The sequence below is a fragment of the Prorops nasuta genome, unplaced genomic scaffold (genome assembly GCF_024137725.1).
Source record: "Prorops nasuta isolate Cenicafe-Biocafe unplaced genomic scaffold, Cenicafe_Pnas_1.2 PNAS00009, whole genome shotgun sequence".
Taxonomy (NCBI): domain Eukaryota; kingdom Metazoa; phylum Arthropoda; class Insecta; order Hymenoptera; family Bethylidae; genus Prorops; species Prorops nasuta.
In genome coordinates, this window is record NW_027116806.1 from 7674888 (window position 1) to 7700070 (window position 25183).

At 37.5% G+C, this 25183-nt stretch overlaps 4 protein-coding genes across 8 annotated transcripts in view; 3 read left to right on the forward strand and 1 right to left on the reverse strand.

Moving 5' to 3' along the window:
- Positions 1–343: 343 nt before the first annotated feature.
- Positions 344–4954, forward strand: LOC136776255 (sodium-coupled monocarboxylate transporter 1-like). The gene is made up of 13 exons (XM_066731649.1): positions 344–791; positions 1599–1758; positions 1870–1935; positions 2141–2260; positions 2330–2484; positions 2562–2702; positions 2788–2896; positions 2966–3075; positions 3714–3897; positions 3992–4078; positions 4199–4380; positions 4468–4654; positions 4733–4954. The coding sequence occupies exons 1-13, from the start codon at positions 598–600 to the stop codon at positions 4757–4759; spliced, it is 1722 nt and encodes a 573-aa protein (XP_066587746.1). The 5' UTR covers positions 344–597; the 3' UTR covers positions 4760–4954.
- Positions 4955–5526: 572 nt separating this feature from the next.
- On the forward strand, positions 5527–7619 carry LOC136776277 (uncharacterized). The gene is made up of 6 exons (XM_066731692.1): positions 5527–5831; positions 5935–6028; positions 6120–6219; positions 6288–6475; positions 6559–6609; positions 6678–7619. Exons 2-6 carry the CDS (start codon positions 5942–5944, stop codon positions 6759–6761), a joined length of 510 nt encoding a protein of 169 aa, XP_066587789.1. The 5' UTR covers positions 5527–5831; positions 5935–5941; the 3' UTR covers positions 6762–7619.
- Positions 7620–7866: 247 nt separating this feature from the next.
- Positions 7867–9599, forward strand: LOC136776215 (small ribosomal subunit protein RACK1-like). The gene is made up of 6 exons (XM_066731595.1): positions 7867–7870; positions 7959–8124; positions 8173–8426; positions 8539–8728; positions 8806–9007; positions 9138–9599. The coding sequence occupies exons 1-6, from the start codon at positions 7867–7869 to the stop codon at positions 9351–9353; spliced, it is 1032 nt and encodes a 343-aa protein (XP_066587692.1). The 3' UTR covers positions 9354–9599.
- A 146-nt stretch (positions 9600–9745) lies between these two features.
- ssh (Protein phosphatase Slingshot) overlaps positions 9746–25183 on the reverse strand; it is a 91865-nt gene continuing 76427 nt past the window's right edge. For 4 of the 5 annotated variants that reach the window (XM_066732144.1, XM_066732145.1, XM_066732147.1 and 1 more), the window contains 4 exons: positions 16444–16638; positions 15621–15890; positions 15003–15559; positions 9746–14851 (listed from right to left, as the gene is read on the reverse strand). In XM_066732144.1, the coding sequence (XP_066588241.1) occupies positions 12612–14851; positions 15003–15559; positions 15621–15890; positions 16444–16638 (3262 nt within the window). In that variant the 3' untranslated portion in view covers positions 9746–12611. Of the gene's footprint in view, positions 14852–15002; positions 15560–15620; positions 15891–16443; positions 16639–21785; positions 23840–25183 lie in introns of those variants that run through there. The other variant, XM_066732149.1, reaches the window with a different exon arrangement.

The window sequence follows — 25183 nt, forward strand, 5'->3', positions numbered from 1 at the left end:
CTTCCGCACCGACTTATTCGTCGTAAAACTCGAAAAAAGATTGGATCGTTGTGTATTTTTTGAAGGAGAGCGTGTAAACAGGCTTCTTAATGCAGTTGTAACGAGAGGATAGCTAGGGAAGAGTCGACGGAGCGCCCTATGTCGAACACGCGCCACTCACGTTGACAATTTCGAACAATTGCAGCTGCACGGTGAGCATTACATTCGTCCCACGAGAGATTTGGTGTCGGGAGGGAAGAAGGGTCGAGAGTAAAGTCTGCAATTATTCAATCGTCCTCACGAACTGCTTTAAACTCTGCTTCTACACTCCTCGCTTCTTACAAACGTGTCGTAGTACTGTCAAGCGAACAATCCTCCAGCCCGCTAAACTTTCCTTCGCTTCAGCCTGCAGCTTCTCCGAATTCGAATGCGCGAATCGTCGATGCGGATCTTCCCCAAAACCATCAAAACTCTCGCTCCAATTTGGATATTTCTCTATCGAACAACGTCGTCGAATCGATCGATAATCATTTCACCGGGAGATCATCGTAACTCACCGGAGAGGACTTTTCACCAGTGGCCAATCAGACGACTACCGGAAGTTATTAGTGTTCGAGAATGGACGAGACAGGGTCGAAGAGAGCATTCGACGTTTTGGACTATACTGTTTTCACCTGCATGTTGGGTGTTTCCGCACTCGTCGGCGTTTATCAAGCGTACAAATCCAGAAAAAGTCCGGATGCTGTACGGGAGTATCTGGTCGGAGGCCAAACTATGTCCATCTTCCCCATCAGCATGTCTCTCATTGCGAGGTAAAAGATTTTCGATATATTGCTTTTAATTATATATATTTCGTCATTCTACAAATTACTTCATAACTTTTATTATTTTTTAATATATTTTCTTTCACGATATCTTATCGTTATCGTTTATCGGTGAAGCATATGTTCAAATTCTGGAAGAAATGTAATTTTTGCATTGCTATTTGAAATAATACCTATTCACTCTGGATGAAAGGAGTGATTTTTTTGCGTTTATTAGATAAAGCATCCGGTTCAGATCTAGGATAAGCCATTACGAATGAAGTAAAATTGGTATTGATGTAACACGGAGATTAAATGCGATATATTACATAACTGTAACCCATAAAAGCTAAGAAAAGTCTCTTAGCGACCTAATGACCCGAATCTACTGGAAATTATGAGAAATATTGTACGATTGTTTTACTAACCGGAAGTACAAAGTAGAGAGAACTACATTTATCTCAATTGACTGTCAAGGCTCCATTTTAAGCTCCTAATTACGTCTAAATAAGATCTCTGTCACGTGACACACGATATTCAAATAAGAAACAGCATCCGAATCATTACAATACACCGTCAGGAATTGCATAAATTATTCATATCGCGTTCACACAGTATGCAGAGTAATAGTATTTGTGCTTAACATTTGCACACACACATACGACACTTCGGAGATAGAATTATAATGAAATTCATTGGTTAATGCATGGATGCTACGCAATTAGTCAAGTACTATTTACCGGTAAAAGAATTAAGATGCTCTCTAAATTAAAATTAACCAAGCAAGAAGAGTTTATGTTCTTTTATGCTCCTCAGCTACATATCGGGAATTGCAATTTTGGGCTTACCCGCCGAAATGTACGTTTACGGGACACAACTATGGGCTGTTGTAATCGCTGATTCTTTCGTCTCCCTCACAATGGTTGTGGTGTACTTACCGGTATTCTACAAGCTTCAAATTACATCTTCCTACAAGGTATTTGAAAAATTGTAATTTCTTTTTTTTTCTCTCACAACTTATTCGCCTCTTCAACAACCGAAACTTTCTGTTAGCGACGATGAAAAGATTCTGTGTGAATTCTTGCAGTATTTGGAGCTGAGGTTCAATCATGTAGTGAGGCTTATGGGATCCTTCATATTTATTATTAAGATGGTGAGTGGACGGAGAGCGGGACGGTGAGTAGTAATAAAAATCTCTGAAATTTTTGAAACGATACATCAAAATAATGAAAGAAAGAAATCAGAGTTGATACGCAAAGTTCCTAAAAAATTAACAGATTAAATTAGATGGTTCCGAAAAAATTAGAATCAGCGTCGAGGCTGTGTGAACTTTTTAATGTTGTAATTTAATATTGCAGCTGCTTTACATACCCTTGGTAATCTACGTTCCTGCGTTAGCTTTTAATCAAGTGACTGGAATTAATCTTCACATGGTTGCACTTGTGGTTTGTGCGGTTTGCATATATTATACAACATTGGTGAGTGAAGGTGCAGGAAGTGAATTTGTAGGGAAAACAGGATTATATAATTGTTTAAGCAATCTTTAGGGTGGACTGAAAGCAGTAGTATGGACAGATGCTATTCAAACAATAGTCATGTTCGGGGGAGTTATCGTTGTCGCTATTTTGGGTACCGCGAGGGTAGGTGGCATAGCTGAGGTATGGAAGAGGAACGTCGATACTGGTAGAATTGAATTTTTCAAGTAAGATTCGAGCAACTTCCGCCAACTTTAATATAACTTTGAGAGTCACATATACAATATAATCCTTTATTCCACAGCATGAATCCCAACCCTACGGTACGACATACTTTTTGGAGCGTGGTGGTAGGAAATTACTTGAACTGGCTGGCCACTTGCTCGGTAAATCAAGCGATGGTTCAGAGATGCTTGGCTATGCCCAATCTTAAAAAGTCTAATATGTAAGCTTCCCAAAAATGTAAAGAAAATTAAGTAATAATAATAATACACTTTACATCATTCATGATGATTAATGTCTCCCGACAGAACAATAACAATCATGGCTTTTGGCATAATTAGCATTGTATCTCTGAGCTGCTACACAGGAATTGTTATATTCGCTGCCTTCTATGAATGCGATCCAATAACAACAAAGGTAAATACAAGTGGTAATTTCGATTAATCGTGTCCATTAATGGCTTTAGCTGAATCATTTAAATCACAGCAAATTCGGAAACCTGACCAATTGCTACCATACTTTGTAATGGAGCTGGCACAATCAATACCAGGATTACCAGGTCTTTTCGTCTCTGGTGTTTTCAGTGCTGCATTGAGGTAATTATGCAAAATAAAAATAATTTGAAGTTTTTTTAAACAGAGGAATCTTTGGTACCAAGCTTCAATGATTATTGCAATTCTTTATTAACAAACAGAAGCCAAAGTAAATCTATAAAATACCAATGTGGGATTATTTTGTCAAATGAAAAGAACGCTTTTTAAATTCAACTCGAATGGGTAAGCCGTAGGAATGCTCCGATCCGAACAATCCACAGCTGCTTTTAAGAAAATTAAACGTTGTTCGCTGAGTAATTCGGAACGTATATTGTGCTTTTTACACGATGCTTGAAACTTGTCCGGAGTTTAGTGATTATTGTACCTTCAACGAGCAAAGCGCAATGGCTTCGAATTACTTATGTGCATTACGATCAAACTCGAGGTCTAAAATAGATTGTGTCCATATGACGTAAAAGCTTTCATGTTAAATGATTTTATTGCCTCTTTGGCCGCTGAAACTAAATTACGCGGCATCAATATTTACGATACTTCAAAATAGATATGTATGCACAATGTGTAATTTTCCTTAATGGCATAATTTCTCAAGCACGTTATACAGCTTTTACAAAAAGCATAAACAGTATAAAATATTAATTATATACTTGACTATCGTTGGCTATTATTTTTTACTTTTTCAGTACGATGTCTACTGGATTAAATTCCATGTCTGGAGTGATCTACGAAGATATGATCATGCCCTGCTTGAAGACCCCTGTGTCTAATCTTGCTGCGAGTCGCATAATGAAAGCTCTGGTCGTTGTCATGGGATCCATATGCGTAGGACTAGTGTTCATGGTAGAAAAGCTCAGTGGACTGATACAGGTAAAGTATAATTCTGATAAAATCATACGTGTATATGTCATATTTCTTACACAGTTGTCACTATAGTAAAGTTGCACCTAACTATTTGCATTAGGCTGGCAAAAGCTTATCGGGAATAACTGCTGGACCTCTTTTAGGAATTTTTACACTCGGAATGTTTTTCCCAGTTGCGAATTCAATGGTAAATAGCCTTTATTAATTGTGCATAAGTGAAATAAATGAGCGTTGTAATTTAAATAATTTATTTATTTTTTTTGTAAAGTACTCTGTTCTATAATTATGTACTCTATCTGTCGAACAGGGAGCTTTAATTGGTGGATTAGTTAGTCTTTCATTCGTTGCTTGGATCTCGTTTGGTAGTCAAGCTGCGATTTCCACAGGTCAAATTGTATTTCCAATAAAGCCTGTATCGGTGGAAGGCTGTCCTGAATCATTGAGGAACTCGGCAACTAATTTAACAATTATTCTTGAAAATGCGATCAGGTTACGTTAACAATTACAGAAAATAGTTTTTTTACTTAATTTTATTTTCTTCCACAATGTATTTATTTTAAAAATTTAAATTTTTAGGGAGCAACCATTCTTTCTTTACAAAATGTCTTATCTGTGGTATACGTGGGTTGGGTTTCTAACGGTAATCATAGTCGGCCTAATCGTTTCATTCATCACCGGTCGAAATATATACAAACCAGAAGACAAGAAATTATATACACCTATAATCCATTGCTTTTTGCGCTCGAAAGATAATGAAAATTCGGTATGTAACAATATATTCATTTTTAACAATCAAATTTCAAGATTACATAACAATATTTCTTTTATTTCTTATTTACAGAAAGATATAGAGCTCAATAAAAGGTAGACTTTAATTTTACACGCGACTTTCTTTATCCTTAATTTTGATTCCTATGTGACAAGACTTCACCTGTGATTCATATATAATAAATAAATTACAGTTTCGTGCAATATATGTAATAAACTGTATATATATAAATGTCATAATATATGAAGTATTATTCTATCGAAATTAATGAATCAATAAATACTTTTAAATAGAGATCATTTTATTATTTATATTTCTACTATGTTATAATAGTTTATAAAATGAATCCAAAACTTTTAGGTGATCCTGTTAATAAATTAAGATATATAATTATTTTTTACTTTAATTTTTAATCATGTCCTTGTGCAAAGAAGCACTTGGAGTATCGCTCATCGGTCTTTATTACTTTTAATTGATGTATTTCTTAACTTTAATAATTCAGTAACCCCATTAAACATCGAGAATAATGCCCGATTTATAAAAGCCCGATATTAGCCCTGCACCAGTTTGCATTTATACTATATACAGTATTTTGCTTGAGTAGAAAATTAACTCAAATTACAATTAGGTTTGCGTTAATTTTATTCGGAATTGATAATTCTACATAAACTGCAATGGATATCAGTTGGGTCTGCATTGAATAAGTTGGTATTACTGCCACGAGGCATTCGGATGATTCGTGTGAAGTTTTAAGGTAATAAAGGCGTATTTTCATGATACTGGTGGCCCCGATGGCTTCTATTGATGGACAAGGCCCAGAGCTGCAGGCAAGGTGGGCAAGGCCCAGCCCAGGCCAGCCCTGGAGCCTCCGCCCTTCGCCCCAAACTGTCCCCATTATATGTATAGCTATAGTTTTGGGTTCATTCACTCCCTCCATTCCGAATTACGCATATGCGTTCATAAAACTTATTTTTAATTCCATAATAAGCGTGACATAAACTATACATTCTATGCGCTTCATGCAGAATTCGGAATGCAGCATTAGGTTACATGCTCTCTATGTAAGCTAGCAATTCCACAAGTTAGGATTTTAATATCATTAGGATAAATTTATCAGCGATTTCTAAGCAAAGTGATATAGAAGTTATTGGTTATAACAATCACAACAAACGTAAGTGTATATAATTTGCTTATAGGTTATAAATAATATACAATCATTAATTTTAAGTTTACACTCCTATTTTATGACCAACACTGTTTCATGTTTGTGTTAGAAGAAAAATGGGGATTCCGAAATCTTGCTGGTCACCAATTATCTGGACTAATAGCTTAAAAACAGGCTGTAATGCTATTGCATTTTATTCAGCAGTATGTAGCTTGATTAAAAAATAAACACAAATGCTACATTTTATCTCATAAGATTTGTTTCTGTTAATGATGGACTGACTACTTTTTCCAGGCTATTTCTATTGTTATGATAACATTTATAGTTTATCAATTACTTGGAGGGGATTCAACACAGTTGTACAATCCATTATTTGAATCAGACATTCGTTATGGTATGTTATCATTAGCAACTAACTTTATTGTGTATAAATTTTATTTATTATATTATGTTTTTTTTTAGCCATGCCTGTTATTGGACGTTTCTTTATAATATATTTCTCATGGCTGATAGCAGCTTCTTTACTAATGGTATATGGAATAAAACGAGGTATAAGAGGATGGCTTCTTCCCTGGATGACGATGTGGTTTATTGTTTGCCTATTCCAACTTGTTTTTGGTTTATGGCTCGTTGGTGGTTATTATATCTATGTAATATTTTTTGTATTATTATAATTTTTATGTTATCAATTTTACACAAATATTTTATAATATTAAAATCTTGTTTTTTTCAGCTTGATGCAACATTTGCCGCATTGTGCAACTGGCTTTGGATGGCTTATAATGTAAGCAACAGAACACTTAATTATAATAAAATTAATATCTGCTCTACTTATAAGAAACTTTATTTCAGATATACTGCTTGATGGTGGTTAAATCAATGTACAATTTAATTGAAAAACTTCAATCCCCAAACATAGAGATTCTTTATCCCTGAATATAAGTTTAAATGCATATCAAATATTATATAAATCAATGCTTCCTTATGCAATTTTTATCGTAGCTTATTCAATTTGTAAATCTTTCTTACAAAATGATAGGTTTTAGGCTGATAGAGTATTTCTTTTATATAAATTTATCAAGAATATCTCTAGTATTATACAACGTTCTATTAAACGTTTTTTATGTTGACAACCATAGCTGCTATAATGATACAGTCATCATGGACTTTTGACTTTATGGCTTACTACCCATCTGTATTAAAATATTAGAAAAATCTGATAGTATGTAAAGGAAGTCAATTTTACAAACTAATTTTGTAGCCATTTGCATTAAGAGACAATATTTTTATAAAAAGTTACCTCTAGTATTTTATATTAGGTTTTGGTAGAACCTAATAATGTATTATGTACTTGGAAAATACGACTGACACAGGTCTTATGAGCTTTCCGTCCAAATGTCGAAATAGTTAAAATAATAGAATCATGCTAGATAGGACAGTTCTGATATAGATTTATAAGAATTTTTTACTAACAGTTTTGTATTCCTTTTTACATATTATTTCTTTTGTATTACAATGTACAAAGCAAGCAATAGCAGTATATGCAAATAATAATGCTACATTGCCACTACACTGCCTTAATTATAATAAAAATGATACATCGATGAAATAAAACATGACATACATATCATTTATTTATCATAAATAATAATTTCATTGTTTAAAACTATAGGAAAATGCGTTCGAAAGTATAAATTTTAATTACTATAAGATATTGGGGATATAAAAGTAAATCTAATTATAAGAAAATACTATTATTAAGATTTCAAACGTTATAAATATTGTTAACAGAACAATAACAATTTTATAATAAACTTAATTAATTTGATTACGCTCGTACAAAAAATATTTCCTTAATTCAATGAGTTTTTGTATAATTTAGTCCTGCATTTTTCCAAATATTATTTTACATTTTATTCGAAATTAGATTTATCCGTATTTTATGAAGTTCACTGAAAATAACTTAACGATTTTATAAAGCAAAAGGACAAACTTCGCGGGTTACTATTGATAACCCTTTTAAACTTTTATTGATGACGGAATGGGTAAAATCTTTACTACGCCACAAAGAATTAGGAAGCTTTAATGATTTAAGCCCTAATCATCACTAAATATTATTTTCTCAAAGTACAGATAAGTATGATACGTCTGAAGGCTGGCAAAGTAAAAGAAAAATTGATAAAATATTAGCAAGATCTATGGCTTATACCCGCGCAACTGAAAGCGAAAACGATCAGAAAAAATCACATCGTTTGAGTCACTATGAGACAAGTGGATTTATACAAATCCTTAACGAAATGTAATTATGCAATAAGATGAATTTCGCGCATACAAGGTATAAGTATTGATTCACTGATTTATTCTTTTATAAATTTAGAGAAGCAGGTCAACAAATATTGTGCGTTAATTACACGGAGACGGGCGAATATTTAGCTGCTGGATTATCAAATGGAACGATTGAATTGTACAAGAATAATTCCAAGCATTGTGCGTTAACACTGCAGGATGCTGAAATTATACAAAATCCTGCACCAACGACTGCAATTAAGCGAAGACCTCCTCAAAAGGCTCATCCTGTATTGAATACTCTCACTGCAACTTGTTAGCATATTATTACACTTAAATGAAACTTATATTACTGTTATTTTTTTAGTATACTAAATATTAATTATTTTCTTTTTAAACATTTCCACGTTGATGGACAAAAAAAAAGATGCAAATGGCTGCGTGAAATGCTGGCACCATCCATCTAAACAGTGTCTTTATACAGTACGAGAATTGAGAGAAACTTTGGGTTTAGCTTATCACCCTCTTTTACCAAAATTCGTAACCGTGGGCAACGATGCTAATATATATCTTTACGACGAAGAATGCAAAATTCAAGAGCGTGTATTTCATAGGAGGTATTTATAAGAAGAAACGTTACAGATGTATAAAGATCACTTTAATTTTACAACGTTTGCTATTGTATTATTATCAGCTATACACCTGACGTTATGGATGGTCATACTTCAAAAATATTTGGTGCTGTTTTTAATCCAAAATCCTGGTATGAGTTAATAAGCGGTGGTTGGGACGATACGGTCCAGTTTTGGGACACGAGGCAACCTCATGCATTCCGTCATTTGGAAGGTGTCCACATATGTGGTGATGCTCTCGATATCAGCAGGAACGGGAAAGAGGTATGCAATTAAAGTTTTTGTACTTTTTAATCTATAAATTTAATTGTAATTTCTACTATGACTCATACACTATTATGAAAGTGCCACTAATAGATCAAACTTATTACCTACCATATTATTTTATGTAAAGATAATTACCTGCTCTTGGCAAAGGAAAAATACTATCCAATTGTGGGACTACGGCAGTGGCAAATTAATTGTTAATATTGAACCAGATGATCAATCCTCTTTGCTCTATTGTGGCAAATATATAAATAATTACTTCGTTGCATGTGGAGGCGTAGATATCAATTTATTCCGTGTAGTAGATTTGCGTTCTCATTCGGTAAGTTTTTCACAAAGCTGATCAATAGTCATATGTATAAACTATCAACTTCTTGTTAGACTATAGCAAAAATATCTAATCTAACAAATGGCGTGTATGGATTCGATATTCGACCTTTTTCGACAAAAGATTCAAAGAAATATCGTCCAGAAGGAACGTATTTACCAAAAATGATTCTTTGCTGCGGAAAACATATTTTGGAAATTATTGGCCAATCATAATAATAATATTTTTTGAAATATTTTCCTTTATAGTGATAAGTTTTTGGTAAGACAGCTCTGTGTATCAATATACTATTTTTACTTATGTTTTAGAAATTTGTACAAAAGATTCTTAACAAAAAAAGAATAAACATCGTCGTTTTTAATTGAGTCTGGCTGGATTGATCAGTGATATACACACACAGCAATGTGTCAAGCAATAAACAATATATTTCATTTAATACAAACTATGGTACAAAATTTATACAGAACAACGCACGGTTTTCTTGTTTTCTTCATAATTTGTATGACAGCAGCTTATTCTTGTCTCGCATGAACGCACACACATTATAAGCAAATGGGATGCTGAGGAGAAAGAGGATGTGGATAAGGATTTGGCGAGGAGAAGCGGGATGATACGAGGAAGGAGAGAGATAGAGAGATAATTACTAGAAATGAGCACATCAATTTGTGACATTACAAACGTACTTGACACCAGAAAAATAATCGGCAAAGGACCGATTGAAAACTTGAGAGAGCAAAACGTCTCTTGATTCGATACTTTGAACAGAGCTGATAGATTTTTTCGCAGAGAATCTACGTGTAAGAGCAGCTGACACGATTAACATTATACTCTTAATTATTAATCAGTTCAACACTCCATCATTTAAGCGTTTATTTATTGTGCGAAAGAAAATTGATAACCAACTCTGACGGCAAAGTATCTGGGAGAAATCCTAAAGAAGGTTAACAAAAACCTCTTTCTTCTTCAATTGATTAATTGATACAATCTTACTTCAATGCGTTCTCATATTAAGAATAATATAATCAATCTCTAGCTTCGATCGAGCAAACTAGTCACAGAGTTATGCGTTTAAAGATCTGTACATTCACGATATCTTTTCTTCCTATGACTAAACACGATCAACGAGCCTATTTGGTTGAGAAGGTAATAAAATATATTTATACATAATTGTAGTGCGCTCGTGAAACACAGAGTGCTTTCTCAGCGCTCCTGGAACAGCCGCATCCATCGGAGTATAAAATTGGTCGTCAATGCACAGTGAAACAGTTTCGCCCGCCCTCGATAAGAATGAACTTTTTTTCCTCTTTCATAGATATACACATACATATGCACGCGCAATAATGAAACTGTCAGTAAACAAATTAACAATGATTTGATGATATGTTTCAAAATATACTTTTGATTCGAGGACACGGTCTCCATCGATTCATGAGGAAACTTGTAAACACGAACATTTTCGCGCTCCCAATTATATTATTGTACTTTTGGCTCTAAACGGGAGTATCTTATAATCAAAGTCTTCATATATGATTATCGCAGATGCCTGCAATTTTTAACGAAAATGACAAGACCAATCCAATTGATTTAAGTTTACGACGATATACAATAATAGGAGTACAAAGAGAGTAGGACAATAACAATTAAATATTAGAGAAGATACTTGCAAATAATATCGCATTATTTCTACATCCAATTGAAAATTATCTGCACCAATAAATCGATTGTACAATAAAGACGAGAGATTCTTGATGCAAAAGTCTCTGTCCAATGCTTGGCTAAAAACTGTAAGCAATTTCAGCTCACAGACAAAATTTCAAAATTAAAAATTTAGACTTTCATTCAGTCTCTCGCCCAAGCTTTCTCTTTCTTCCATATTGTACCAGCCAGTTAAGAGTATTGTGATTTGGCATATTGGTCGATTGTTCCAGATTTCAGTAAATTAATTGATTCGTGATTTGCAACTACAAGTATCCTCTTTCATTCATTCTCATTTCGCATTCATACCAAACTCGCACATGGCTACATTTCATTCTCACACGCTGTGCACCGTCGAGTGCTCTCCTAATCACATTAGTCGCTATAAATTACAAATAGTGCTGTTTAATATTACAGTGTCTCGAGGTCTCATCGTTTATCTTTATTCATTTCGGTATTCGCTTACACTTATAAATAATCACAACGACGTCATTTCGTAAATGAACAAGTATCATTTTTACCGAGTAACATTCGATCTGAAGAAATCTTAAAACCAAACAAAATTAAGCGATCGTTAATCCGCGATGATGCTCAGACCTTACATTCACAGCCTGACTGAGCATCCGCTCTTTCGCATAGCATTCCACTTCAAATATATCATATCACACCATGTCGTATGCCCTACTTGGTTCGTGGTCACTCTTAGTTAGCGCACATTTCATTCCAAATGCCCACTAGATAATGACGAGACGACATAGGAATATCAGTTTCCAACTCTTTCTCATTGCACCGATCTCAAGTGATTTTTTCCCCTTAGCGGGAACATTTTCATTATCAGATCATCGCAGATATGTACACCAATAATTTTCCGATTAAAAAAGCAGTAGGATGTCCGCCATTCATCCTGCGACTGTTAAAAAATTCGTAATTTACACATATGCTCAATTTTATTCACGAAAGACAATGTAGTTCAACATTATATTATGGCGATTACGAGGAATTCGTTATAGCAGTCGCTATTGCGAACAAGAGCAACTATCTCATTTAAGATCGAATCAACTTTACTTTAATGTCAACCAAAGAGGGAAGAAGAACAATCAGCTATAGGTCTCCTTAGACAAACTTTGAACCAAACCAAGCTTGTAATTTATTCCAATATATCAGTGAAAAATTGCAAGTCACTTTTTTATCATTGTATAATTATATCTTGGAAAATATTAAGATATTATTATTCCGCCTATCCTGACTTTAGATGAACAATTTTGCGAAATTAAGTAAAATTTATTTAATCATAAATTATAACTTTATGAGACTGCAGGCCATCAATGACCGTTGCACTGAATTTCCTCCAAATGGACATTAAAATCTTGATTGCTGTACAGGAAAGAGCGCATCTGCGCACGTATGCATGCAATCATGCATTGTAGAGATAAAAGAGGGGGAGGGAGCAGATAGGCAGACAAACCGACAAAGGTAATGTTTGTTAACGTTGTTGCTGACCCACAACTAACCGAAAAGTAGCATCATGGCTGATCATTCGATAAAAACGAAGGAAAGGAGATCATTGAAAGGTTCGATTTACATGGTGTTGTAAACCGGACTACTGTGTCTAGGCCTGTCCTGCAGCCTAGATAGAGGATGCGTTCTACCATATTGTTGCTGCTGTTTTTTACTAGCTGCTTTCGCCACAACACTAGCTACCACGACGTTGGGCGAAGGTACAGGCGGTCTACCAGGTGCTTCCGTAGTTTCGCCAAAAAGAGACGAGTGATTACTACTGATCATAATAGGGGCTGATCTTCTAGCGAACTCTGGGGCGATCTTCGATTTGGCTGGCGGATGGACCTCTATGGAATCCCATTCCCTGTCCTTGTGTGTCCGTAATTGGATCTCCGAGCTTTTCCTCTGCTCGGGCTTGGCCACTTCGTATTTACCAACTAGAACCCTAACGGATAGATCCTCGGTAATTTCGTGTGGCGTCGTCGGTGATGATGGCATTTGCGTTGAACACAGTTCATTCGACTTGTTTGCCTCTTTCTCTTTGGTTTCATCTACAGTGGGAGACGATTGAATCTTGGACTCGTTATGCGGTATGATCGGTGACGACGGCAAGCTTCTGATCCTCCCCTCCCGCCTCGACCGGGAATTCGTCGACGACAATGATGAAGATGATTCAGTCTCGTAATTGCTGTCCGAGTTGCTGTTCCTCTCAGCTTTCGTCGATTTGGCCTCAAACTCTTTCTTCAGATTCTTCACTATACCCGACGTGCTCCGTGGACACTCGGACTCCGGCGAGTCGTCCACGGAAAGGCAGCGTTTGTTGAAAATTGGCTTGTTGCTCAGGTTCTCCAGTACCATTTTGTGGTGTTTGACTGATGGGCATTGGGTGGTGTTGACGACACAGGGACTCGAAGTTTCGCTCTCTGACTTGCAAGAGCGTAAAGAAACCGGAAGGTCGCTCTCCGAGGACAGGGAGGATGGTGCTGGTGCGCTGGTGGACAGTCTGCCCACTTGGCGAAGTGGTACCGGACTAATATCGATACCATCACCGCCAACCGGGCTCGGACTATTCCGAGTGGTATCGACCTTCAAGCCCTGATGATCTTGAGCCGGTGAAGAGTCTTTTCTACTCGGCATGGGTGACGTTGCGTGATGCAGAAGGACCGGATTGTAAGCATCCACCTGAGTTTCTTCCGATTCGGTGGTAGCTCCTCCTTTGTCGGTTTTATCTTCCAAATCCATCGGTTGGGTGCAAACGCGCTTAACCGTGTTGCTCGTATTGTTTTCCTCGAGTTTCTGCTTCGTACGTTTAACCGTGCCCGGATGCCAAGGTATTTCCTCCTTGTCGTAAGGGAAGAGGCCGCTGGAACCAAGTGGATCGGTGGGACGCGTATCGTAGGATCCCCAGGAACTGTTCCTCGTCGGCAGAGTGGCCCACGAACTGTGAACGGAGCTATTGTCGAGCACCACTGCACTATCATAACTACTCCAGGAACTTTGACGACTGGGGGATTCCCTTGTGATAGGCTCATCGCCCTGTCTCTCCTCGCGATCAAACACCCTGTCCAGTTGGGCACTAAACGGATCACCATCCTTCTTCGCTTTCTTCTCCACTAAATTATCCAGACAAACGGCCAAGGATGAAACTGGTTTCATCATAGTCGTCGTCGTCATGCTTGAATTAAAGGGATCACTCACGATACATTCACTCTCGGCACTCACCTCGCCGTTAGACTTAACGCTATTACTCGAATTGGTACACGTTGCATTCGCTGATGCAGTCCAGACTAGATGTTCACTATTATTGTTTTCAGCCTCGGTGAATTGCGATGCTTGAATATCCCTCCTCCCCTCACCTGGATCCCAAACCTCCTGGCTCGTACAGGTTGTCCTTAAATTTTGCGAAGTTTGTTGCGCTTCTGTCCGACAGTGGCCATTCTCCAATGACTTATCGTTCATCACCATCTGCGGACTTTGAGGTAACGCTTTGCTCTCCGAATCCGAACCAGGAGAAGAAGGCTTGCTACTGGCTGCTTCGAACTGATTGGTTAGATTTAACACTAATCCTTTTCTCTTCTGACCCTGCGTCTCCAGTTTACTGATTCGATTCTTCACACTGGGAACGTCAGGACCTGGTAGATGAACTATTTGATTTTGCGAAACACTGTACGATTGCCCATTGTCGCACGGCATCAAGACGTTACGACCTTCTTGATCTATCGCCGTCTTCTGATTAGACCCACGCAGAAGATCCTCTCGTGTTATTTCGGCAGTGCTCCCTGTTTTGTCAATACTCTCCAGAGACTGGGAAATGGGTGCTACGAACAATCAAACAAACGGACGAATTAATTCTTTTTCAATCGGGGTGCTTAACTCGCTTACTTTTTCCAAAACGTAACGATGAAGTATGTATAAATACGATTGAATTAATATAGGAAAATATGAAAAAGTAGAGAAAAGTGAACAAACCTGTTGGAAGCATATTCTCGACAAGTTCAACGTTCGGAGACCAACTCTTCGGTCGCTGGCCACTTTTCTTCAATTCCAATCCGGAAGCTTCCTGCAGATCGTTATCGGTGTTGTCTGGCTTCTCCTTCTTTTTCGTTTGGTCCTTCACCGAAGTCGGCGATTTCAGGTTAGTATCAGACTTGGACCTTTGCAATTTTTCCTTATTTTTCATGGCATCCAGAATACCCTGGTAAGTCTCCAATTGCAAAAGAAAACTATTATTCGGCTTGATGCAATTACGCTTGTCCTTCACGTGCTTCCACGCTTGAGAAAAGTCCCAGTTGTAAGCTTTCATGGCGTATGCTATGACCACCGAGGCTGATCTCGATACTCCCATTTTGCAATGCACCAAAACTTTTGAGCCCTCTTTCTTCGCTTTCGTTATATACTTGAAGGTATCGTCCCAGTGCTTGAGTAAGTCCGTCTTTTCATCATCGTAAACGCGAACGTTGAGGTATGTGAACATTCCAGGAAAGAAATTATCGATTTCCCTGGTTACGTTAAGGATGTGTCTGACCCTAAAAGATCGATCAAACGATTATACATTATCAATATGGGTATTGATAAAAATTAACTTACCCATTTTTCTGAAGTTCCTCCAGATTGCTAGCGTTCCATTCGCTTCCAAGGTACACGTGATCGAATATCTCAGTCGGTGCATCCATTTGTCCGAGAATGGTGAGCATCTCCTGATCGATAAACGGTTTAAATTCTCCCAGATCCATGTCAAGATCCTCTTCCAGTCGTCCTCTGATATACTTCGAGGTCACTTCGTCAAGGTCAACGGACATCATAATTTCCTTCAAAGTCGATCGTATCACGCGTTCAGTCTCCTCCCTCTCCCTAGGCCTATACAAGTAACAAGATACCACAGTCAAGATATACATAATAAAACTCGTTTATCTTATTATTTCTAGAACAAGTCCTGTGGCGAATAGCGAAATTCCAAAATGCATGAAAATCGTTATTGAGAAAATACAGACGCAGAAACTGGAAATAATTGAAGGACGATTCTAAAGTTATGCTCTTCATTTGTATGTGTAAATCCCAAAGACGTCAGAAATGTCAACAAACCATGCGCCGACTTGGCACTCTACCAAGTTAAATTCGCATCGAAAGCCAGCTGTTTCTTGAAAAATCTCCCTGCCTCTTTAGTCGGGTCCATCAACGATATAGATTCAACCAATAAATTTATTCTTTACATATACAAAATCTCGACCCATCGATTCAAACAATTTTGTTTACTGCTTTTTACGATACGAATAATTGAGATTGCTTCCTAAGCAATTTTATTATTTCGCCAGAACAGTTTTAACGATATTCTTGCAACACAATGCAACATCGTACGCATAAATTTTGCCACGAAGATTTTTCTGGACAAGCGTGGAAAGATTAAACTTACTTATTGCGCACGCTATCGGGAGACGGTGGCCGTCGAGATTCCAAATTGTCCATCGCGTGCCACTCGTTGAGGCACGAGCGATCACTCTCGATTCTTTGCTCATAGTAGCTAACCCAATCATGGGATAATCCACCTTGGAAGTAATTTTGCTCGCGCGCCTTGCTAGACACTTTGTGCAACGTTTGCAATGCCGACCTGAAAGCAGAAGAAAAACAATGGAATTGAGCAAATAATGGCCTATACAGTGTATGATAATTAATTTTCAAGTCACACTCTTTCTGTCTCTCCCATACACGAACGCACACTCGCAAACACGTATCAATGGCACTCTCCTCTTCCCGATACGAAAGATAATCTTTCACGATTTCTTACGAGCATACACTCGAAGCTTATCATATAGTGCGCAACTTTCTAGTCTAAGAACTATTCAATTATCGATGGAGTTCCCACCTGCAGTTTCACTCTCATTTATGACCTCGCTCTTGTGAGAAATGCGCCGGTATAATAAAATTAAAAGAAAAGTTTCCGCTATTTTAGATCAATAGCCATATATCTATATATACATAAGCTAAAATAATTCCTTATTCCCGTTGAAATTTAATCCCCTGCGAGCAGTATAGCATGCAAAATATTCCCATCTTAAAGCCTATTTCCGCCTTGGCATGGGGAAAACTTGCCAACATAATTCCGCCTAATCTTAATCAAAGTGGCATACTGTATATACCACGGGTGTATGCAGCAAGCACGCAAGGTATAAACAACGGGGCGACTGCTTAAAAATCGATGTACATAGACCACTAGTCCAAACGTATTTTGCTCCTCGAGTATTCTCGAGTGACCGAGGAATGATACGAGTAAAAGAACTTTTATAATATATATTTACGACACGCACGAGTAAATTAAAGCTGCGCGTGCACACGAAGAGGCTACTCAGGCGAGCAGGATAATTATTTTCCGTGGAGCTACGAGTTAAAAGTACGGAAGATGAAGCATCAAAGATGAACATGATTCGCGGTGAATTAGTGTAGGATAGAGGGAAATGGGGACCAAGGGGGGTGTAATAATAATAATAACAAGTAATAAGAAGAAGGAGCGATTTCAGCGGTGTGTCTGAAGGTGCCTTATGGAGGGTAGTTGTGTATACAGGGTGTAACAAAGTTTTCGAACCTTCGGACAATACACAGATGCCTTCCAAGACTTTTGAGAATTTCTGTACTGGTCACCGATTATCTCACGATAATTCCACAGCGATGCTGTGACGTCACTAATGTACAGATATCAACTCTCGGTTATCAGCTTTAACGTGGGCTTTGCAGGATCGTAACGAGGAAGATCTCGAGAAAAACCTCACGTTATTTTCTTTAATTCCTGCAATGCTGTCTATAGCTACCGCACGAATATTCACTTTCGCTCGCGGGAATCGCGAACATTAATTCGACGCGAGGTCGCGGTCGTGCTAAATTTACTCGGTCGCAAAATTACGTGTCACGCGTATCGTACGCTAAACGCTGTGCTTCTGCTGGCGTAAAGATCCTCGGGTGCAATGAGCGCACATCCTCTTTTTCGCTCACACTCATGCTATATATGGACTCTTACTACCCTTCACCGTGATCTTTATAATTTCTTCGTGAGTTTTCCCAAACTATCCTTCATAAATTTTTACCTCCATTCGATTTCTCAATCTTAATAGTAATTCGTAAATTTTATACTATAAATTAACAAGAAAATCATTTTAAAATCAGCATGGGTACTCATAAATTAAAATTATTCCTTTCGATCATTGCTAATATCAATAATATTTAAAAAGGTAATATTCTTTTAACGAATCGTTTATATAAGGATTTCAATCGGCATCGTATGGAAACCTTCGCTGAAACGATAACGAAAAATATGATTGTTTATGATCATTCGTGCTCGGGAAGGTGGCTTTAAATGGTTTGGCGGGCGTAGTCAGATATATACGTCGCGTCGACTGCGTCCCCGAGAGATTACGAAATAGCGGCGTAGCTTTGAAATCCGTGCGATATGAAATCATTATTAAAAGCCGCATCAGAGCCGAGCAAAGTGGTTTCACAGCCAGGAGCGACGAATAAAATGCTTCGTGAGAGATCGAGTCCTCTCGGATTCGATGCGAGCGGCATCCATGCACCTTGACATTGTTTAAAATCATTGTACCTTATATCGTATATAAATCTACCCCCCCCCCCCCCCCTCCCCCATTTCGTTTACCCTACCTGGAAAAATTTAACCGAGCATCGATTGAAAGTTTCAACACACCCGGTCTGTGTACCGTTTTTACAGTTTCTCGTAAAGCTCGTGGAAAAGTGGAGCAGTTATAGGGTGGGGGAGAGAGACGAAGGAGTATACTCGCAATGCAGAGGTAAAACTGGATCGTGCGAAACTGAAAAGATGGATAAGGGCAGCGAATCGAGCAGCTTCAGCAATTTTAGCAGATCTCACGGCGATAAAACAGTTGCAGTCAGAAGTTGATTTTTCTTTCGGAGAGAAATCGCTCTTTCAACGTTTCTCACAGCTCTGCATATCTGTGCAGCTGCTGGGCGCAGCATCATCGGGCTAACGTTAACCAGCCTCGTAAAATTTTTAGGATTTCAGTGTCCAGGAAGCACACATCGCTCGTTCCTTCCTACTTTGCCGGACGATTTGCGGTTTTCCCCTCACCGGAAGCCTCTACGCGCGCTCGATACTGCGTTTTTTCTGCCAACCACAAACCGCCAACCACGTCGAAGTGCGGATGTAAAACATCGAAACCTCCTCCGATATCTTCGAACACACTGATAGACCTCTAGTTGGAGCAGAGCGATAAAAGTGCTGATGAATGTTCGTGGAGAATCAGCGAGTAATTTGTTGCTATAATATTTATTAAAAAACGAGTATGAAATAACAAATGAATATCGCGATTGATCGTTGCTAATCCGCCGATTGAAAAATGACGGTGATTCTGGGTGGAAATGGTGAATAGAGTGCGAGATAAAAATTCTGTAGTATTCGGTCGAGACAAAGCGAGTGATCGAGACGTATGGAATACACCGACAAACGTATAACGAACAAGACTCCACTCTTTCCACCGTAATGACGCACAAATGAGAAATCATTACGAGCAATTTGCATGCTATTCCAGGTTAATTTATCAGAGAGCCGATAGAAAATTACGATCTTACACGGTAACGCAGCTTTTTGCGCAACGCGCGGCTACGAGAAAAAAAGTTGTTCGGACATCGATTTATTGAGTCAGATTCACGTTTTACGACGCGTAATTCTACGGTGGTGCAGACATTTCGAAGGACGAAGGTGAACGCGTCTTTTTGCCGGTTGATGAAAAAAGGAAACGATCCTGGAGGAGAAAAACGGATGGAGGGCGAAAGGGGAAGTAATCTTTTGACCCGAAGAAATGCATTGATATTAAGGAAGAATTCTCTTATTTGGTCTCTGATATATATATATTTATATTTAAACTATTTTTGCGACGAACGCGACATGTGCCTGCACTCTAGAACCTTTGACCTTCCGCAATTAAGGAGTAAAAAATAAGGAAGATACGTGACGTTAGGGGTAACGTATACGTCTTTTCACAGCACGTGCGTTATACTTATCGATTGACTAATCATGTGTCGCACATGTCGATTATTTTATCTTCGCGGATGACCATGAACGTGTGTGTGCATATTTTGTTATTAATATCATCAACCCTTCGAGGATCCTTCCCACAGGAAACGAAGCAGCAAGTACATAATAAACTTGCTAGCAATCTGTTTTGCGTGAGCCGTCCTGTCCAATCAGTGCAGCCATACGTTAATGGCTAACCAATACTCTTTTTTACAATTATAATCTTGCAAGTTTCGAGAAAAATGAAATGTGTCTGGAACAGCTGTCGTTTGATCACGGTCTTAATTATAATAAAGAATTAAATTACCTTATTTTTAATAGCCATATTTTATGCATTTAGCTTGTTCGAATTTCTTTTTTACTAGGAAAAAAACAGTTGGATTTTTTTTATAAACACGGAATGTTTTTTTTTTGGATTCGAGGATTCGAGATGAAATATTGGAAATATTTTTAGAAGTCGAATGTGTATCTGGTTAATATTGAAAATACAAGATATGAAAGCAAGAGACAGAAAGGAAATAGCTTGTTGAATGAAAAATGAAGATGAAGGAGAGAGAGAGAGAGAGAGAGGAGACTATGGTTAACGAGGCAACGAAAGAAAACAACACTTTGTCGACCGACGAGAAGAGTGGCACGAGAGGAACTGAAGCTCGGTGTGTAAGAGTACGTAAGATCGTAATTATAATGAGCTGCATCGTAGAGTACGATCCTAAATAGGCCGATCGATCGATCAAGTAGTTGCGATCGTCCGATCGTAACCGTAAGTCCATTTCAGTTTCGTTCCCAAATTGAATCAGCGTGAAAAGGAGGTTGGCATTCGCCACTCTCGCCCCTTTAACACTTCGCTAATTATCACAAGCGATAACGACAAACAATCTTTAATTTCATCTATCGACGAAATAGGAAGTGCTTCCATGGTATTCTCGATAAAGCTATATATTTAAACTTAAAGGTACTATTCGCTTTAGGCGCTTATAATGACACATACTACGTGCATTGGCCTTTACGAGAGGGTCATTCTAGTAGACAGGCGTGTTTATGCAGAGGCTTCTTTTTCTTCCGACGTTGGAAAAGTGCCAGAAGGGGGGGGGGGGGGCTAACAAAGCACACCCAACATCAAAATGGCGAACGGAATAACGGAGAAGAGCACGTGCGTGCAGGAATTTACTATTTACAAAGAAAAAAACATAGAAGGACAAGAATGTATCATACCACTTCCTGACTTTTTCGCATGAGCTATTATTTAAATAAAAGTCATCAATCAGAACACTCGTAAAAAGCACATGTTAAATTATCTGGACATAGAGAGTCATTAGTTTATTTTTTGCCAAACATTTGACAAAATGATTTATGTTTTAATTAATCTTCGAAGCTTTAACAAAATATTATTAGGACTAAAAGCTATGCTGTAGCGTAACATTATTTTAAAGGAGGAACTTTTAACTCTTTTTTTACTTTATTATCGATATTTTGGAGATATTACTAATGTCGGTACCTCGTTCTTGAACGTACATGAATATTTCAAAAGGTTAAAATCGTATTGTTTGAGCACGTGCTTGACTAATTGCGTAATTAGCTGAAAAGCCATGATTATATTTTCTTTTACCAACGATCAAAAGATTTACGACACATTTATTAGAATGTATCGTACGATTTCTTGAAAATTCTAATATTTCTATGTTATTGCTGTAAAGAATACTTGAAAGATTATAGTATACCTGGCAAGATTGAGCATGGCAGACATCATGATTCGAGGACGTGAGGTTGTAGGGGGAAGGAGTTTTAGAAGGTAAAAAAGCACAGGAAAAAGTACAAGCGCGACGCTACAAAGGTAGCCGAGAGACATTTTAATTTTCTGGGATATCCTGCTTTGACGACTATTCCCGTCAAGGTTGTCGAGGCTTGATGGAGCTTTTCAAACTTAGAGCTTTAAGATCACAATCACCAAGGGCGCGACAGAAAATCGATCGAAAATAATCGTAAAAGAAAATAGCAGTAGGCTCCAATATATACATATATATATATATATACAGCTTTAGTACTGTTCACCACCAAGGTCACCAGAGTTAACGAAATTTTCTCGACAACACGGTTAGAGTAACGTTCTTCCAAAAATATCTTGATTCGCCTTCGATCTATTATTTTCCTTCCAGCTGCAGTATCGCATATAGACCCTTGCAGGTACAAATTTTTAACAGCAAAAATATCTAGCTAAAATCCTTTGTTGCGTACTCCTTTCTCATAAACTCTTACTGTCGAAGGTAATCCTTATTTTTAGAAACGTCAAGGTCAACGTAGGTTAAATTTAAATCGAAAAATATCTCACTAAATCCATTTATCTTGCACGATCTGCATTCTTGCTTTTTTGAAAGAATAAGAGGGGGTATTAAAACGTGTAAGAGCTTTTTCTGATATAAAAGCTTGCGAGAGTAGATTCGTAGTAATTATACAAAGTTTCTCGGATAGCTTTGTGCTGGAAAATGTTGAAAGATAAGCTTTACGGCAGTTTCGAGCTCTTTGAGAAAGTTTGATAGTGAATGGGAGAGGAGGAATGGAATATGTTTAGAAATTTCTGTAAGAGCTTTCGCAGAGATCGGAGTCGTAAAGGCTGAAGAAGGTCTCTGTCACAAGCCAGAAGATAAGATTGCCCTATTGGGCTACGCGTGGCAGGATTGGCTGGCGGAGAGGCAGAGGTGAAAACTGGCAATTTGGAAGAGCACAGAAACTGATTGTAGAGGACGAGAAAGGCACGTCTCTTCTTCGTAGCTCTGTGTGCTTCGTCTTCGTGACTCAGGATCCTGTTTGGTACTCGCAGTGCTGCGCTAAACTGGCGTGGTCATATCTTTGTAGTTTTTGTGCAAGCCAACAGGCCTTTTGCCAGCAAGCAACGCTGCGCCTCTTCCCTTTATACGACTATCCTCGATTTCTACACGAGAGATAAGATTGGTAATCACTAATCAGCCCTGATGCACTTTAAAATTCATCTGCTGCATTCTGCATTCAACCCATCCAGAACTCTTGTTATCCTTGAACATTCACTTTTACTTCGCCTATAACGTGCTATACCTGGGGTACACTGCTCTCGGCAACTCTCAACCAGCATCGACTAAATCCTCGACGATCAATCTCAAAACTAATGAACTTTTAGAGTCATCCAATGGAATTCCAGTTTAAACTTTCAAACTGAAGGCTGGACCCTCGTGAAACTCTTGCAAACTTTTATAAGAAGCTTTAAATATATTCTTGGTGTATTAAAAAAAAGAGTTAAGTTCTTTCACGGTAGATTTAAGTCTTTTCCTAGTTTTTGAAGATTCTTCTAGGTTTGCGAGAAAACAGAAGTTGCAGTATTTCAGTATTGTCACGGTACTTAAATCGGCGATATACGTCAGAAAACCTATCTTTAGATATCTTGCATAACATTGCATATTCCTCCATATCGATCTCTTCGCAATATTCAAACTCACAAGATACTAGTACGTCTGATTAATTAAGCTTCGCTCGTTATTTGCACAATTTTTTATCGGACACTTAATATCTTTTAATAACGACACTTCACATAATGGCTGATCAGTGGTTTCGACAATAAAAATCCTTGTTAACAGTAGCACTTGAACGACACAATAAAATCATTTTTTTAAGGATGCTCGGGACTCCACTTCGAATATAATTAATCAGAAGCGTTTAAATCCATCGGACAGTATTTCACAGTGTTGGATGAGATACGTGAATGAGCCGAGGCTGGAGCTGAGAGTTTTGCAGATTTTTCAGACTACCAAATGACGCGTGGCCTGCTTTACTGGCTGAAGCGTCCAATCGAGGAACCACGGTGATCAGAATAGTCCGCCGCGTGGGACCAGCAGAGGTAGAAAAGGAGTGGGGCAGTGACAGATGACGAAGGGAGGCCATATTTAGTGCTGGCATACAGACATTTTTCTGTGTAGGTAGTTCGCTTACGTGGATTTCTACCGAATCAAAGAAAAGCAGATACGTATAGAATAGATGCAACCAGGGAGCCAGTTCAGTCGAGAAGAATAACTGCGTCATGAAAAGTAAATCCTGGCCTTGTACACGACTCTTATGAATAATGGCAAAACTATATTATACGTGTCTTTTTATGAACAGAGTATATAAATTATAGGAGTGGATAAAGAAATGAAGAAATTTTGATAATAATGAATAATGTGTGGCTTGGATTATTAAAGAGTAGATGTTTTGTTTAGTAACGTAATTGGAACAACAACTTTTCCTTTTAAATGATGCATTGTGCTTTAATCGAACGTAAACTTTTCTTCTTAAATAATATTAGATAAGATTATAAGTAAAATATTGTACCTTACGTAGAGAATAGTCAAATCAGCTGATGTCTCTCGGTTATTTGAACCAAGTTTTATTATAAAATTTTAAGAATATCAGAAATCATTTTAGATATCGATTAAGAAAAATATTAAGATATTTAGAGCATTTAAATAAATTACAATTTACTCCAGAAATAAAATTAGTATATATATATTTAAGACACTTGGTTGAAATTTAGTTAATATAAGAAATATTATAATCCAACTGTGGAAGGCCTCATTGAGACGTTTAAAGATATATAAAAGCGAAATCCCTTTCTTCATTTAGAAATAATTGAATTTACGAGCTTTCATGTGAATAAAATGAAAATTCTGCAAATTCCTCTTCACAAAGAGTCCCGCTGGTGGAATAATTTATAGCTCGTACCAGTTTCCCTTTATTTGCAGGAGGGTGTCCCGTGAAAGTTCCCAATTGATTTTAATAAGACATTTTTCTAGAAGCAAGCAGACCAAAGGCGATACTCGGAAAAACTATAAAATACTGAAACTTTTAGAAATTAGAAAGTAATTTGCTTAAAGGCAAGAGTTCAAAACGATCTTGCACTATATACCTATGTAATAAGATTCTTTATTTTTTATACTGTAATTCATGCATTTGCCATGTACGGCGAGCTTTCTCCCTTGAGAAAGATCAATATAACACGAATCTATTAAATCCGATACATAACACATAATGTAAATTAAAATAAACACTATCGCCAAGTGAAATTAATTGCAAAATTTTAAGATTATTAACCAAGATTAATTATTCCGAAGTACTT

Coding starts and splice junctions, on each gene's coding strand:
- LOC136776255 (XM_066731649.1), top strand. CDS start 598: ATGGACGAGACAGGGTCGAAGAGAGCATTCGACGTTTTGGACTATACT. Junction 792..1,598: donor AGCATGTCTCTCATTGCGAG/GTAAAAGATTTT, acceptor TATGCTCCTCAG/CTACATATCGGGAATTGCAA. Junction 2,485..2,561: donor GGTAGAATTGAATTTTTCAA/GTAAGATTCGAG, acceptor TTTATTCCACAG/CATGAATCCCAACCCTACGG.
- LOC136776215 (XM_066731595.1), top strand. Junction 8,729..8,805: donor GAGCGTGTATTTCATAGGAG/GTATTTATAAGA, acceptor TATTATTATCAG/CTATACACCTGACGTTATGG. Junction 9,008..9,137: donor TCAGCAGGAACGGGAAAGAG/GTATGCAATTAA, acceptor TTTTATGTAAAG/ATAATTACCTGCTCTTGGCA.
- LOC136776277 (XM_066731692.1), top strand. CDS start 5,942: ATGGGGATTCCGAAATCTTGCTGGTCACCAATTATCTGGACTAATAGC. Junction 6,029..6,119: donor CTATTGCATTTTATTCAGCA/GTATGTAGCTTG, acceptor TACTTTTTCCAG/GCTATTTCTATTGTTATGAT. Junction 6,476..6,558: donor TTGGTGGTTATTATATCTAT/GTAATATTTTTT, acceptor TGTTTTTTTCAG/CTTGATGCAACATTTGCCGC.